The sequence below is a fragment of the Humulus lupulus genome, chromosome 4 (assembly GCF_963169125.1).
Source record: "Humulus lupulus chromosome 4, drHumLupu1.1, whole genome shotgun sequence".
NCBI classification, from domain to species: Eukaryota; Viridiplantae; Streptophyta; class Magnoliopsida; order Rosales; family Cannabaceae; genus Humulus; species Humulus lupulus.
Genome location: NC_084796.1, coordinates 4389391 through 4405209, shown reverse-complemented (window position 1 = coordinate 4405209; position 15819 = coordinate 4389391). Strand labels below are relative to the sequence as shown.

The 15819-nt window shown below is 33.9% G+C and overlaps 2 protein-coding genes and 1 long non-coding RNA gene across 5 annotated transcripts; all 3 read left to right on the top strand.

Annotated features, from left to right (window-relative positions):
* Window positions 1-7975: 7975 nt before the first annotated feature.
* LOC133829726 (phenylacetaldehyde reductase-like) lies at window positions 7976-13005 on the top strand. 3 transcript variants are annotated; one of them, XM_062259499.1, is made up of 6 exons: window positions 7976-8154; window positions 11179-11310; window positions 11489-11658; window positions 11780-11971; window positions 12451-12638; window positions 12867-13005. In XM_062259499.1, the coding sequence occupies exons 2-5, from the start codon at window positions 11193-11195 to the stop codon at window positions 12559-12561; spliced, it is 591 nt and encodes a 196-aa protein (XP_062115483.1). In that variant the 5' UTR covers window positions 7976-8154; window positions 11179-11192; the 3' UTR covers window positions 12562-12638; window positions 12867-13005. The 3 variants fall into 3 exon arrangements, with proteins under 3 accessions (XP_062115483.1, XP_062115484.1, XP_062115485.1); XM_062259500.1 differs by lacking the exon at window positions 7976-8154 and adding an exon at window positions 10717-11037; XM_062259501.1 differs by lacking the exons at window positions 7976-8154; window positions 12867-13005 and having other exon boundaries at window positions 10935-11310; window positions 12446-12610.
* On the top strand, window positions 8144-10642 carry LOC133829718 (putative pentatricopeptide repeat-containing protein At5g37570). Its single transcript, XM_062259492.1, has 2 exons — window positions 8144-8166; window positions 8522-10642. The coding sequence occupies exon 2, from the start codon at window positions 8534-8536 to the stop codon at window positions 10214-10216; it is 1683 nt and encodes a 560-aa protein (XP_062115476.1). The 5' UTR covers window positions 8144-8166; window positions 8522-8533; the 3' UTR covers window positions 10217-10642.
* Window positions 13006-13783: 778 nt separating the features above from the next.
* LOC133829731 (uncharacterized) lies at window positions 13784-15396 on the top strand. The gene is made up of 3 exons (XR_009891856.1): window positions 13784-13912; window positions 14084-14824; window positions 15005-15396. It is a non-coding gene; the product is annotated as an uncharacterized LOC133829731 (long non-coding RNA).
* The last annotated feature ends 423 nt before the right edge of the window (window positions 15397-15819 follow it).

Below are 15819 nucleotides of genomic sequence, written 5' to 3'. Positions count from 1 at the left end.
TAATGACATGTTGAAGCAACAATTTTGCTACTTGTTTTATTGAGTTCTGTCTTCCTCTGAGTGCAGGATCTCAAACGTTTCTCAATAGAGTTTATCCATTTATCGATGTCATTTGAAGTTGTTTCAGCTGGTGGAAGATACTGTGTAGCAGGACCTGTTGTACATATCTTAGAGTCTTTGAAGATTATACAACACCTATACCCTTCTTTGACCATTCCTGACAAGTAAGTCATAATTTTAAAGCTATGTATCTCAAATTTTCTTCTGTAGTGTATTATGCATCAAATCTAATGAATATTGTACTGTTTTATAGATGTGAAGATAATGAGCCTCTCAAGCCAAAGTACCAAGTTTCAAATTTGAAAGTAAAAAACTTGGGAATTAACTTCATTCCCTTGGAAGTGAGTCTGAGGGACACTGTAGAGAGCTTCAGGAAGAAGGGCCTTTTAAACATCTAGTATAGACCACTCACTGGCTATACATAGTAGAGTATTTTGTACTGTACTGTTGTGCTGCTGGTTCTAAAGCTGTGAGCTTGTGTGCGGTCTAAAACTCATCAATGTAAGTGACATCTGTGCTTTGATGAGGCAAGTTTTTTCAAGAATTCAATCATTTTTCTTTTCTTCATAGTAAAATTCCCACATTTAAATTTCTCATTATTATTTACCTGAATGCCAAGGAGTGACACTTTTAGGTCTGTATTTGAATACTAGTAATTGCTGTAGTTTTCATCTGTATTCGAACTTGATCTGCTATGCAGGTTTGAGGTAATAATTATCCAAGAACAACATTCAAAAATCCAAGAGAAAGAAAAATAGATTATTCATTACAATACATTATTTATTGTAATGAATAATGTTACACCAAGGGAAAATGGTGTAACATTATTCATTACAATACAATAATATATCAGCTAAGCCTTAAGGAGTTAAAATAAAAGATTAAACCAGTCCTATAAAAGGAAAATAAAGAAATAGCCTTATAAGAAAATGATATTTACTCTCATATGGTCAATATGGTCAAAAGTGTGGGGGTGGGTTTGGGTTGAGTTGGTGCCTTCCACCTTCTTGTTGTTCTCAGTTGTTATGTTGTGGTTTAGTGGGGGATAAGCGTTTGAATAAGTTGTGGAGGGCTATGATATTGGCTTGTTTTTGGGCAATTTGGTTAGAACGGAATAGCAGAATTTTTTATGAAAAGCCTAGCCTTTGCGATTTCATTTGGGAGAGGATTAAGTTTTGAGTTGCCACTTGGGTGTATCGCACAAAGGGTTTTGAGGGATTATCCTTCTTGGATCTCTATAGAGAGTGGAGAAGTTTTTTATTTGTGTAGTTGGTGTTGTTTTGTGTTTGTTTTTAGTGTTTTGATTGTACCAAGGTTTTCCTCCACCATAAGTGAGGGTTATTTATATATTTGAGAGGGGGGTGACCTAGTGTTTGGTCTCTTTCTCCCTTTTCAGATAATTATAAAGCAGCCAACAGCTGTTTATCATAAATATCATTATTTTATTTGGAATGAGAAAAGGATAGCTTAGAAGAAGCAACAAAGAGGGAAAAAAAATCCAAATCTGGGAAAACTAAACCAGATAAATACATTGAAACAGCTAAGCTACTAAGTTCAATGTTTGAGCTTTACATTCATGAAAGTAAAAATTCTAAAATCTAATATTCAAAAGTAAAGTACATTAGCTCTTTTGTACATACATATGTAAAAAAAAGCCTCATTCTTTACTTCGTTTCACTCTCATTCCTTCTTCTTTGTTCAATCTTCAACTGTGTGACATCTCATGGTTTGATGATAAACATAGAAAACCAAAAACAAAGTTTCTAACTTTATACAAACCAGATTACCTAACATGACATAAAAGTTGGGCAAATTTCACATAACAAAAAACGGCAATTGCAGCCGACACAAGAAGAAGAAGACCACTCCCCCACACCATTATTATTATTAATAACAAAATTAAACCAAAAAAAAATTGAAAATTGAGGTGTATTTACAAAAGGGTATGATTGAAAATTCGTTGTGTTGTGTTGTGTTGTCTACCTTCTTCTTGTTCTTGGGCCACAGAGGACCCAAGATAAGATCCAGGACCATATTATTATAATGATGTAAGGTAAATTTTTGGGTATTATCGCCACCAATATTCTTAAATATTATTATAATAATGATATTTTATAATATTTGAATTTATATTAATATAATTAATAAATATCTATTTTTACTTAGTTTTAAAGGTATATTTCGTTAAATATTTAGAATATTCCATTAAGGTTAACAGATAAAACATTTAAATTATCTACACACTTTTTATATATTCTATATAATCAACGTGCAATTCACGTTTGCTTAGTTTTATTTATAGAATTTATTTATTATTTTTATTAAATTTGTATTATTGTCATATAAATTTTAAATAAATAAACAATATTAAATATAAAAGAATGACATAAACATATTAAATGAAAAATTAAACCAAAATATTGCTTATGATTTTTAAAAGTATATATATAATATGATCACCATGATAATTTTTTTAAATAAAAATTAAGATTATGTATTATATATTATTATAATAATGATATTTTATAATATTTAAATTTATATTAATATAAGTATTAAATATATAGTCTTGTATTAAATATTATTATCATAATAATATTTTATAATATTTGAATTCATATTAATATAATTAGTAAAAAATTCGAAAATTATATATTATTATCATAATAATATTTTATAACATTTAAATTTATATTAATATAATTATTAAATTATACATTGTTATAATAATAATATTTTATAACATTTGAATTTGAATTTATATTATAATATTTGAATTTATATTAATATAATTCATAAATATATATTTTTAATTAGTTTTGAAAGTATATTTCATAAATATTTAGAATATTTCGTTAAAATTAACGAAAAAAATCGTTAAACAAAAAGAATTCATTATCTACACAATTTTTATATAGAAGAAATATATATACCAATCTTTCTTTTTAAATAACGAATGGTAGAGTGCGTTTTTACTATTCTAATCCACAAATAGTTACATTTGATTGCTTTGGTATTAGCATTATTTTTACTATACACTTTGCGTACATATATCTCAAAGATTTGAGAAATTGATAACTCATTACAATTAATTCTTGAGCCACGCAGGCCATAAATGTATATAGTAATAATGCCAATAATTTAATATTCTGTGTGTAGTGGACTCTTATTTTAGTTAGAGATGAGTGGTGTAGAAAGAAGAAAATACCTGGACCCAATTGGACAACAAAAGATACACGTGCAAATCCATAGGCCAACCAATTTTTATCTTTACATCTATATGACATATATATGCTGACCTATATGAAGTTTGGCATGGCTGACATATTTGCTGACTCATGTGAATTTGACAACATGGGACTTTTAATCATCTCACTTGTTATTAATCAATTTGTTTTATTAGTTATTATTATATTAATCCTAATATAAGACATATATATTAATGTTAGTGTAACACAGATAGTAAAAATAAAACTAATAAAACTAAGCCTAAACATGAGCATCCTAATCAAATAAAAAAAATGAACCAACCTCCTTTCTTTAATATCCTATGTTAATCAATTATAAAATTCAATATAAATTTAATAATCATAATAAACTTTCTTATGTATTTTTGTAACATCCAATATTGTACATTAATATAACTTATGAATTCTCTCTTTCTTCAAAACCATGTAACACTCCAATAAATAAATTAGGTTCCTAAATTAGACAAAATGAAAAAATAAAACACAGTTGACATCAATATATAAATAATTGTAGAAAAAAAAGTTCAAGTAGAATAAATATACAATATACCAACCAAGTAGGTGATTAACATAATTTTTTGTTTTTTCTGTTACTTTTAACATAGTTATTAAAGTTGTTTTAATGTACAAGGTACATATGGCTTGGACTAGCTAAGAGCAAAGACTAACAGAATGAAAGTCTGCAGCAGCAAAACAAAAACTACAAACAACATAATAACACTAAATTGCAAACAAGATGGGTCCACAGATTAAACTAATCATGCATAAGTAACATAAAAACTGAAACAGAACCACAGAAAGGCAACAACAAGCACCCTCAGCACACCACCACAGACGCAGAGAAGGGTTAATAGTTTCAACATAATTGAATACATTAATTCATCATTAAAAGATTCAAGAATTCATGTATATTTAAGTAGTGTTGTTAATATCTTGTCTGTTTTGTAGAGTCAGAGAAATAACAATATATTGGGGTGCAAAATCACAACACATTCTATATTTCTATTCCTCTACCATTCACACTTGGGGCCTGCCAAACAATGTTTTCAGGCTAATCTTTTAGCTTATTTTAGGAAATCATAAATCTTAATTCATACAAAAATCTATATCTATATTAATTATACTTTGTATATTTCAGATGAGTAAAACTAATTGAGTTAAAAAAAAAAAAACCATACATATATATATCATGAATGAGCGCTGTTAGATTTAATGACCCAAAAGATAAAAAAATTGCAAAAACACAAGAGATGGTATTATACCATTGGTTTTACATTTATTGGTTGGTTTCTAAAACTATAATCACAACAGAGTTAAACATTAAGTAGAGTCTAATGAGAAAAAAAAAAAAACAACAACAACAATATGATACTTCTGCTAGCAACGAGCCAATTTTATATATAACTGGTCGGGTAGACCTCATTTTTGATGTTGCTGGTCGGGTAAAACACTCTCTGACCAGGCAAATTCATATCTGGTCGGGTAAATTACTTCCTGATCAGGTAAATTCTTACCTGGTCGGGTAAAACACTCTCTGACTAGGAAAATTCATATCTGGTCGGGTAAATCACTTTCTGGCCAGAAAAATTCTTATCTGGTCGTTTAAAACGCTCCCTGATCAGGCAAATTCATATCTAGTCGGGTAAATCACTTCCTGACTAGGAAAATTAATACCTGGTTGGGTAAATCACTTTCTGACCAGATAAATTCTTACTTGGTTGGGTAAATCATTTCCTGACCAGGTAAAATCATCTTTTCGGCCAATGTTCTTCCGACCAGTGACATGACGACTCTGTATGTCATCTTCTAACCCTTACACTTCCCTTGCCCAACATGTTCATTGACCATTATTGTGCCACTTGATGTCCATGCATTGCCACGTGTCACTTTTTTTTTTTTTTTTTTTTGAATTTCCCGCTCTCTCTTCAGCTTGAGCTGGAGCCATGGCAGGGAGACCGAGAATGAAGAAAAAATCACCAGCGAAGAAGAAAAGAGGACCATCTTCCACGGATCCTGTCATCAAGGTCAAATCTATGGCTGGTATCCTAGGAGTGGAAGCGATGGCGTTTGACGAAGAAGAGGATGTTGATAGAACCAGACGGGATTTATCTGAGAATGGACATCTGCTGGACTCTTCTGTGAAGTCTAATAGGGGAATAGAGGTTGAGGAAGATGATATGCCTAGCCAGAGTTTGCAACCGGTGGTGGGCGCAGAGCTGGATCACGATGAGTTGAATCGTCGGAATATGGTGAAACAAACTCTCAATGACTGGTTAGGGGTTCTAAAAGGAGGCACGGGGAAGAAATCGATTTCAGGTACTTCTAAAACTAATTCCAGTATGCATGTTGCGGATAATTGTGTTAAGATAGAAGCAGCAGATATTGAAGATGAGATTCAATATTGGAACTCAGCCTTGGTCTGTTATGTGCTTGGAGCAAATCCTCCAATTTCGGTAATGGAGGGATTTTTTCGAAGGATCTAGAGAGATAAAGGTATTGACAAAGTAGTTTTATTAGCCCCAGGGATTTTCATTCTCAGATTCAATTCGATGGAGGTTAGGGATGGAGTGCTTAATGGTGGATATCAATTTGTTGACAGGAAGCCTCTAATCATGAAGAGTTGGGATCCTAACTCTAAATTCACAAAGGACACAATCATGACAGTTCCAATTTGGGCACAGTTAAGTAACCTTGAGTTGAAATACTGGGGTGAGAGGTCAATGGCGAAGATTGCTGGGTTAATTGGAAAATTGGTGAAGCAGGATAGAGCAACTCTGGCAAGGGAGAAGTTACAATATGCCCGAGTCCTAGTTGAAGTGAACCTAACAAAAGAGCTACCAGAGCAAATTAAGTTTGAAGATGAAAATGGGGATTTTGTGTATGTAGGAGTGCAGTATGAGTGGAAACCAGATGTATGTGAGCACTGTAAGGGGATTGGTCACAAGAAGGAAGTTTGTAAGAAGAGGATAAGTCAAGGAGAATCATCACAAGTTTGGAAAGAAAAGACAAGTGCAGTTTCAATACCTGATCCACCTTTGAGTGGAGAAGTTACAACACAGAAGTAGGGAGCAGAAAAGGAGAAAAGTGAAGGGTCTCAACCTAGTAACGGGAAGAATGGAATAAGGAATAAGGCCAAGGAGAAGCAAGGGAGAAACTCTTTTTCGGTTCTAGGTCAATATTCAGAAACTAAAATTACAGTTGGGGAAACTTTACAGGGATTGAGGTCTGATATGAGTGGAGGGGGAGAACCTCCATTCATAAATGGATAGGCTATTTGGATGGAATGTTAGGGGGCTTAACAACGCCAATAAACAAAGGGAGGTTATGCGAATGATCTCTAGCAAAAGAATTGGGTTTGTTAGCCTCTTAGAGACAAGGGTAAAGGCCCCCAACATGGGGTCGTTATACCTTAATATGTTCAAGGGTTGGTGCTTTACTACAAATTTAATGCATCATCCTAATGGTAGAATTATAGTGGCTTGGAATCCATTGACTTATGATGTGGATATTAGAGGAAGTTCGAGCCAATGGATTCATTTTACTGTCTCAGCCAAGAATAGAGATCCTTTTGATATTACTGTGGTGTATGCAGCTAATGATATGAGAGGCAGGGAGAGGCTTTGGGAAGATTTGGAAAATATGGCTCATGGAATTAATGGGCCTTGGATAGTTATGGGAGATTTCAATGCAGTTTTTTCTCCTGAAGATAAGTTTCCTCACCATGGGAATGGTTCAGAATTATCTTCTTTCCAGCACTGTGCAGAAACTTGCAGGTTAACAGACATGAAGTTTTCGGGTAACTTTTTTACTTGGAACAATAAACAAGCTGGCAAGGACAGGGTTTATGCTAAGCTTGATAGAGTCTTAGCTAATGAGAATTGGATAGGGAAGTTCCCTACTGCTGAAGTGGTTTTTTTTCCTGAAGGTGATATGGACCATAGTCCATTTATAGTGAATTTTGGCACTCTTATTGAGAATAAGAAGCCTTTCAGATATTTCAATTTTTGGAGTAATCTTGAGGGGTTTCAAAAGACAGTAGCTGGCAGTTGGAGGAAGGAGGTTCAAGGAACTCCAATGTTTTGTTTGATATCGAAATTAAAAAGGCTAAGAGTGGAGTTGAAAAAGCTAAATAGAGATGGGAAAGGTGATGTTTTCGTGCATGAGGCAAAGATCCATAAGCCTTGGAAGTGAGTTTAAGGGACACTGTTGAAAGCCTCAAAGAAAAGGGTCTCTGTCTTTAGTGTCTAATCACATAGGCCAGTCACAACTATACTGAACAAGACAATCTTACTATAAAGTTGTATTTTTGTATTGGTTGGTTCTAAACCTGTATGTGATTCAATGCTTCAATTCAAAAATCTTCTTATTTACTACCCATTTGAGCTTTGTTATTTAGTAAGTATGTACAATGTGATAATCTTCAAAATAAAAGTATGTTTTCTTTCCATGAAAAGTGACAACAGAAAAGGCAAAAGGAAAAAAAGTTTCTAACTAAACCACCATTTTTTATATTTTTGGGAAAAGTTGATACTTGAACAAGTGGTGTGTGAAAATATATGCAAGTACTTCCGTTTGTTTAGGATGGGCTTGGGCTTTTAGATTAAATGGGCCTTTTCTAGGCCCATTAACTACTTCAAAGTTCAAACTCTCAAGTTCCGATGCTGGGGCGGGACGAAACCAGAGAAAGAAACTGGGAAAATGGAAAGGACGAGGCTTGTGGCGGAGTACTTGCTGAACAAGTGGAGGGAAATGACGGTTCAACGGCCCTCTCCAACTCGCCATCACATTCGGGAAACGTAGAAGAAGGGGTCTCGCAGCTCAATGTCTCAAAGAATTTGAGACAAGGGTAACAATCCATGTTTATATATATACATATATATAAATATATGTGTATGTATGTAATGTAGTAAACTCGAAGTCTGGAATTTTTTGCTGCCACCGAATTTGATGTCTATATGTATGTATAGAATAGAAATAGATGTTCTTTTAGAATGAATTTGTGGTTTTTGTGGCTTCCAGTTGTGGTAAATTGTTTCTCTCTGTAATTTTCATGGGTGTTTTTTATTCAAACACTACTGAATTCAATCAATTTAGACAGTTTTAATCGAATACTCATAATTCAGTAACAGATTTTATAGTCAATTTATTGATTTTAGTTTCAAGTTCTGTACTTTCTATGTGTTTCTTATGATAAGTTTGTTTTTATGATATAGATTCAATCGCCTATGCCTGTTATCCGCCCATACCCAAACTTTCTATTACCCAATAACCTCCCCAACTCGTTCCTCTCCATCCCAGCTCTTATCAAGGCCTGTAAAACTCCAACCCATCTTCAACTAGTCCACGCCCATATCGTCCGAAGAGGTTTAGAGCAAGACCACTCTCTCATATCTCAGTTCATTGGCCTCTCTCAGGCTCTATCCACTCTCTCTTACTCTGCCAGCGTTTTCGACCGTGTTTTCTCCCCCAACACTTTTCTATGGAATGTTTTCATTAAAGGGTGCTGCCAGAAGTCCTGCTCTGCTGAAACAGTTTCGGTTTTTATTCACATGAAGAGAGAGGAGGCTGTTCCTGATAGATATACTTACCCTTCGGTGATCAAGGCGTGTGCAAGTGAGGGAAAGATTAGAGAAGGAAGGACCTTGCATGGGTCGGTGTTGAGGTGTGGGGTTGAGTGTGATGCGTTTGTGAGTACGAGTTTGATTGACTTGTATGGGAAATGTAAAGAGATTGGTTGTGCCCGTAAGCTGTTCGATTATTTGTTTGAGAAAAATGTGGTTACTTGGACGGCCATGGTTGTTGGGTATGTTATTGCTGGAGACTTGGGGGAGGCAAGGAAGCTATTTGATGAAATGCCTCAGAGAAACGTTGCTTCTTGGAATGCCATAATTGGAGGGTTTGTGAAGTTGGGTGACTTGGGTAGTGCTAGGAAGATATTCGAAGAGATGGCCGAGAAGAATGTGGTTTCTTTTACGACTTTGATTGATGGGTATGCAAAATCAGGTGACATGGCTTCTGCAAGGGTTTTGTTTGACCGAGCTCCTTATAGAGATATAGTTGCATGGTCGGCATTGATATCTGGGTATGCTCAGAATGGTCAGGCCAGAGAGGTTGTGAACATTTTTATTGAAATGGACTCCTGTAATGTTAAACCAGATGAGTTTATAATGGTGAGTTTGATGTCAGCTTGTTCTCAGGAGGGATGTTTGGAGTTGGCCAAATGGGTTGATAATCATGTCACTCGAAGTTCAGTTGATCTTGGTCAAGTTCATGTTCTTGCAGCTCTTGTTGACATGAATGCTAAGTGTGGGAACATAGAGAGAGCAAAAAACTTGTTTGAACAGATGCCTAAGCACGACTTGATCTCATATTGTTCATTGATGCAGGGGCTATCTATACATGGTTGTGGGGAACAGGCCGTTTCCCTTTTCCATATGATGCTAAATGAAGGTTTGATTCCTGATGAGGTGGGTTTTTCAGTTATCCTGACAGCTTGTAGCCGATCTGGACTGGTCGAGGATGGTAGGCAATTATTTCATTTAATGAAAAATGAGTACTCCATTGCTCCTTCGCAAGATCATTATGCTTGTATGGTTGATCTTCTCAGCCGTTCAGGAAGGTTGAAAGAAGCTTATGAGATTTTGAGTTCAATGCCCATGGAACCCAGTTCTGCTTCATGGGGCGCACTACTTGGGGCCTGTAAGCTACATTGTGATGTGGAGCTGGGTGAGTTAGTTGCCAGTCGGTTGATTGAGCTTGAACCTCAAAATGCTGGTAATTATGTGCTGCTTTCAAATATCTACGCTGCCACAGATCGCTGGTTGGATGTTTCACTTGTGAGGAGAAAAATGAGAGAGAAATCTGTTAAAAAAATACCTGGTCGTAGTTGGATTAGATCACATGGCTAAGTGTTGTTTTAGTAACCATGAATAATAACATTATTCTCAACTATTGGTGCTAAGGGCAAGGGGAACCTAGCTGGTGCAGTCTCTTCTAATTCATTTCCCAGTCAATTGTACAATTGTGTGCAATTTTGCGTGGTATACAAGCAGCCCTTTTCTTCAGCTTGTCACTTCAAGCATATGATTGTGTTTCTCTTGTCTAACATAAGCTTGGTAGATCGTGTTAGAGAACCAGGTTTGCCTAAGGAATTTATGTAACTGAAAGATCCTTAACTTAAGCACTTGATTTGGGCAACAGTATTGTCATTCGGGTCGTTTGTTTTCATTGTTATTTCTGGTTCTGGGAACAACATTAGGTGCCTTAGTTTTATACAGTTCCATTCTGTAATCTTCGATAAACTGTATATATCTATGTTTGACAAAACAAAGCTTAATAAAATCTATAGCCTCCAAGGTTCTAATCTTGTCTATGTTTCTTATTAAATAACATGCCAAAAAAAAAACAATCTTAATATGCCTGGTTGGTTCTAAACCTTTATGTAGCTTAAAAGTATGATGTTAAATAACATACCAGAAACAAAAACAATCTTATTGTGCTGAAAAACTATAATATTATCTATGTATCAAAAAACAGACCAGTAGTAGTGGCCAACACACCTATTGAAATCCTTTGCTTCTACTCAATGAAGTCATGATGAATGGTTTGGGTTTCGGATCCAATCAATCACGTGTCTGCCAATGAGGTCCTACAATGGATAAGAAGGCCAATCATTCCACTTTTACTTTTTAAAACAAATTGCATCATTTTGTTTACATTGGAAGGAAAGGTATGAATCCTTTTATTGAATTTAGACTTTAAAATAATAAACTGAGCTGCTATCCATTTTTTCTATATATCAAAATGTTAATGTAGAAACAACTACAACATTATTGGTCCTTAATTAAGGCTCTGAATAAACACATTACAGAGAGAGAGCAGAGGATGAGTGGAGTAGGGAAAGTGGTGTGTGTTACAGGAGCTTCAGGTTACATAGCTTCATGGCTAGTGAAGGTCTTACTACAAAGTGGATATATTGTCAAAGCCACTGTCAGTAATCTAAGTAAGTTCTCTTTATAGTTCCTTTTCAAATTGATTCAATTTTTTTACCAAAATGAGAAGACAAAAATCACTGCCAAATTCTAGGGTTAAGTTTGTTTGGCTTTTTTTGGCTGAAAACAAAGATATTAATCTCATAAGTCTCGAAGTCCTATTTGATCTGCTTATAATATATGGTGTAGGTGATTCAAAGAAAACATACCACTTACTTGCACTAGATGGAGCTAAAGAAAGACTTCATTTATTTGAAGCAAATTTAATGGACCAATGCTCTTTTGATTCTGCTGTCAATGGATGTGATGGTGTTTTTCACACAGCCTCTCCTTCATTTCTCTCAGCTCCACACCCTCATGTAAACACACACACACATATATCTATATTTATTTGTATTATATATATTGAAATGATGATTTGGTAAGTTTTTCATATTGACTCCTGCAATGATTATTGAGTTTTTGCAATGTATATTTCAGGCAGAAATAATAGAGCCGGCAGTGAAGGGAACACTGAATGTTCTGAGGTCATGTGCTAAAGTTCCATCTGTAAAGAGAGTGGTTATAACTTCTTCCATGGCTTCAGTTGTATTCAATGGAACACAATGCACCCCTGATGTGGTTGTTGACGAGACATGGTTTTCTGATCCTGCTGTTTGCGAGAGTATGAAGGTTTATACTCTTGTTCTCAAGCTTTGTAATATTGCTTTTTGTGAGGATTAAAGCCTCCAAATTCAGCTAAACATGAGATCTAAGAACAGAAAGAAAGCAAGTACTACCAAAAGAGAAAGAGCACAACCAGGTTTTACTTGGTTCGTGCGGATTGCATTATTCCACTAAGCAATTAATGAAAAGAATTTATAGCTTGATTTTCTACAACAAGTGTAAAGGACTTTCTCATACAGTTTCCCAGGAAACTAACACACCCCAATAACCCCCTTTACAGCCACACAACCTTTCCCAGAGAAGTTCTAAACACAAGGACAAAAGTTCTATTAATCAGTCATTTGCATATTGAGTTTCCATCAAGTCTTCAAGCCGTACAGTTTAGCATTCTCTCACACACTCATTGTGATGATATTATGTTCATCTTGTCATCAAAATAATTTGATACATACATGGTGTTGATTCTGCTTGGTCTTTAAGTGCAGGGAATCAAATGTTTCCAAATGAAGTTTTTGGATATGTTGATATCAGAGATGTTGCAAATGCACACATTCAAGCAATGGAAGTTGCTTCAGCAAGTGGAAGATACTGTCTAGTTGGATGTGTTGCACACATGTCTGATCTTTTAAAGATTTTAAAAAGACCTCCACCCTTCTCTGAATATTCCTGAAAAGTAAGTTAACATAGTCTCTACTCGCTATAGAGTTTCGATTTTTTCTGTTATTTCATATAATTTTTGCAATTAAGTATCACTTTTAGTCACAACTAAAGAATGCTTATCACTAAATATATAATAACATTTAATTAGAAGTTGATAGTACAAATTGCATTTTTTGTATTTAATAACACTTTTAGCTACCAGACTTTTAATTAAAATAGCGTAATGTTTGTTGTTTGGTAGGTGTGAAGATGAGCAGCCGCAAATGCCAAAGTATCAAGTATCAGATTTGAAAGCAAAGAGTCTGGGAATCAATTTCATCCCATTGGAAGTGAGCTTGAGAGACACTGTAGAAAGCTTGAAGGAAAAAGGCTTTATAAATATCTAATGTATGTCATTGACAAGGACAACCATATATATTTGTATAGTTTCATGCTATTTTTTTCTTAATTTTAAAAGGAATAAAAACAAAAGAAGACAGCTTTACTTAATTGGGGTACTTGTCCTGCTATAAAATAAGCCTTTTTATTTAAATGGTCTTGTTAAAATATAGTTAATTTGGCTCTTGGACTTGGACATTAGAACTCTAAAGTAGTATTTAATTTTAAACTCTAAAACGTTTATAAATATCTTAATCTAATAGCAAGAAGAACAAATCTCCGGCAAGAAAATTTATATTATTATAACATCACTCACAAATATAAGTTTAGAATATTTATATTATCACAGCCTACTTGTCAATTTTTAATTTAGTATGTTTTATCAGCTTTAATTTTAAAGAAAAAAACACTCATTAATATTGATCATGTCAACAGATAGAATCACTTGTAAAATTTCACTCCAATAATATTTAAACACTTTTAATACTTTAAAACTTGTAATATTTCTATTTTTATATGTTCTTCCAATCTTTGGACCAAAATTGTATTAAAAAACCAAACCAAACCAACTGCAAGTGCGATTCGATCCCCTTTCCTTTTTGTTTGCCAGTCCATTGTCTTCCTCCTCAAGGTGTTGTTGTACTGTTTTCTTCTCTATTTTCTATTCTAGATTCTGGTTTTTTGCTTTTTCCCCTAAAAAATCTCTCCTTTTGATACCCTTCATTTTTTTTCTCCTCAAGTTAATAATATCTGGTTTTCTTCTAATATAAATAGATAAAATGAGAGAGAGAATGAGTGGAGTAGGAAGGGTGGTGTGTGTAACTGGAGCTTCAAGTTACATAGCTTCATGGCTGGTGAAGCTCCTATTACAACAAGGGTACACTGTCAAAGCATCTGTTCGTGACCCAAGTTAGTTTCTTATTATCTCTTATTTTTAACTCAGTTCATATCATCTAATTGTTACAAAAAAAAAACATGTATCTACACAAATATTATGTGCTTTCAAATTCTGGGTTTTATCACATAAATTTGATTTGGCATGCAAAGTCTATGCAATCTTTGAGCTCCTTATATTTGCAGATGATTCAAAGAAAACAAAACACTTGGTAAAGAAAGACTTTATTTGTTCAAAGCAAATTTATTAGAAGAAGGATCTTTAGATTCTGCTATCAATGGATGTGATGGTGTCTTTCACACAGCATCTCCTCTCCTGTTCTTCATTCGGTTGCTGATCCTCAGGTAAACATAATATTGGAAGAAACAACTACAAAATTATTGGTCTGAATAAACACATTACAGAGAGAGAGCAGAGGATGAGTGGAGCAGGAAAAGTGGTGTGTGTTACAGGAGCTTCAGGTTACATAGCTTCATGGCTATGTAAAATGTGCGTGTCCTAAAATGTGTTTTTTAAGGACTTTCAATGAGAGTTCTAAAAAATATTGAAAAATATTGGGATATTTTTTAGGACTTACATTTATGTGCGTGTCCTAAAAAGGAGACCCGTAAAGGATATTTTGTAGTAGTGATAAAAAGAAGAAAACGATTTAATTACATAATAACATTTACGCAATCATTATCTACATGATGAGATCTCCCTAATATATATATATATATATATTTTCTATATAATAAGTGTGTAGATAACAGAAATTCTTGATAACCATAACACAAATTGTTCTATGATAACTGAACAACCCATGTGTTTTTCTATGATTTTCTTTCATCAATTTCCTCATAAATACTCATAATTCATCTTTTTCTTCTGTACACAGTCTTTAGTGTACTTGTGTTTGAAGTTAGAGAAAAGCTAGACAATTAAAGGTAAAAAAATTTCTTTGCACCTGTCACTTATTTGCTTAGGTAATTTTTTTCTGCTTCATCTTTCACTGTTTGTAGTAAGTATGTTGTCTGCCAAATATTTATCTACTACTCCATCCAATTTTCCATTAATAAAGTGGCTATGAAGTCTTAGGTATAAATCTTTCTGTTTCTTTTTTGCAGAACCATGCGACCAGCTGAAGGTTTATCATGGCTATCTGGCTAGTTCTTATCATACTGGGATTCTTTCTAAATTTGTGTCGATTTCTTCTTACATGGAAAGTGTGGCATCTAGTAAGACATCAGTAAGCACTGTACTTCCGAGAAGGCTTAAACAGGCCAGACTATGAGAAATTGGAGGCCTAGGACCCTCTTCCTATTTCCTACATGTGATTCTCTCCTTTACCAAATAAACACAACAATTTCTATATTTTGTTCGGCAGCCTAATACTTTATAGTTTAAGTTCTCCTTTTACTACCACAAGAAGAAGAAAAAATATCATGAATTTTGTTAATATTTTAGAGACTCAAATAAAAGGAGAAGCAAACTTCAACCCAAAAAAGCATTTATTAAGACCTATTTTTATAATTATCACCAATAAATACTAATTTTTTAAAATTTTAAATATCTCTTGGCATTCAATAATTATTATGTATACTTCAATTAATCATCAAAATTGTGGCTGCATAAAACATGATTAAATATTTAGATAAAGATTCCTATTTTCTAACTGTCTTTGTTACCTTAACTCTCTATTATTGTCTTTTTCTTTATTATTTACACTAATAGTAAGTTGTTTTTCTACATTGGTATTTTGTAAACATATGCAAAAAATATTATGAATGATATATAGTCTCCATTGACCAATTACAAAATTTCAACTGCTTCATGAATTAAGGCAAATAGCTGCCCAAGGTTTTGGATCGCTGATTGGTTAAATTATAATTTTATCCTTGAGTTTAATGTTGATTTTAATAGATATGAGTAATAGGGAAGG

What these genes read in the sequence shown, in the direction of transcription:
- LOC133829718 (XM_062259492.1), top strand. Translation starts at nt 8,534, where the DNA reads ATGCCTGTTATCCGCCCATACCCAAACTTTCTATTACCCAATAACCTC.
- LOC133829726 (XM_062259499.1), top strand. Translation starts at nt 11,193, where the DNA reads ATGAGTGGAGTAGGGAAAGTGGTGTGTGTTACAGGAGCTTCAGGTTAC. An exon ending in AGCCACTGTCAGTAATCTAA is followed by an intron (nt 11,311 to 11,488) that starts GTAAGTTCTCTT and finishes TATATGGTGTAG; the next exon opens with GTGATTCAAAGAAAACATAC. An exon ending in CTGTTTGCGAGAGTATGAAG is followed by an intron (nt 11,972 to 12,450) that starts GTTTATACTCTT and finishes CTTTAAGTGCAG; the next exon opens with GGAATCAAATGTTTCCAAAT.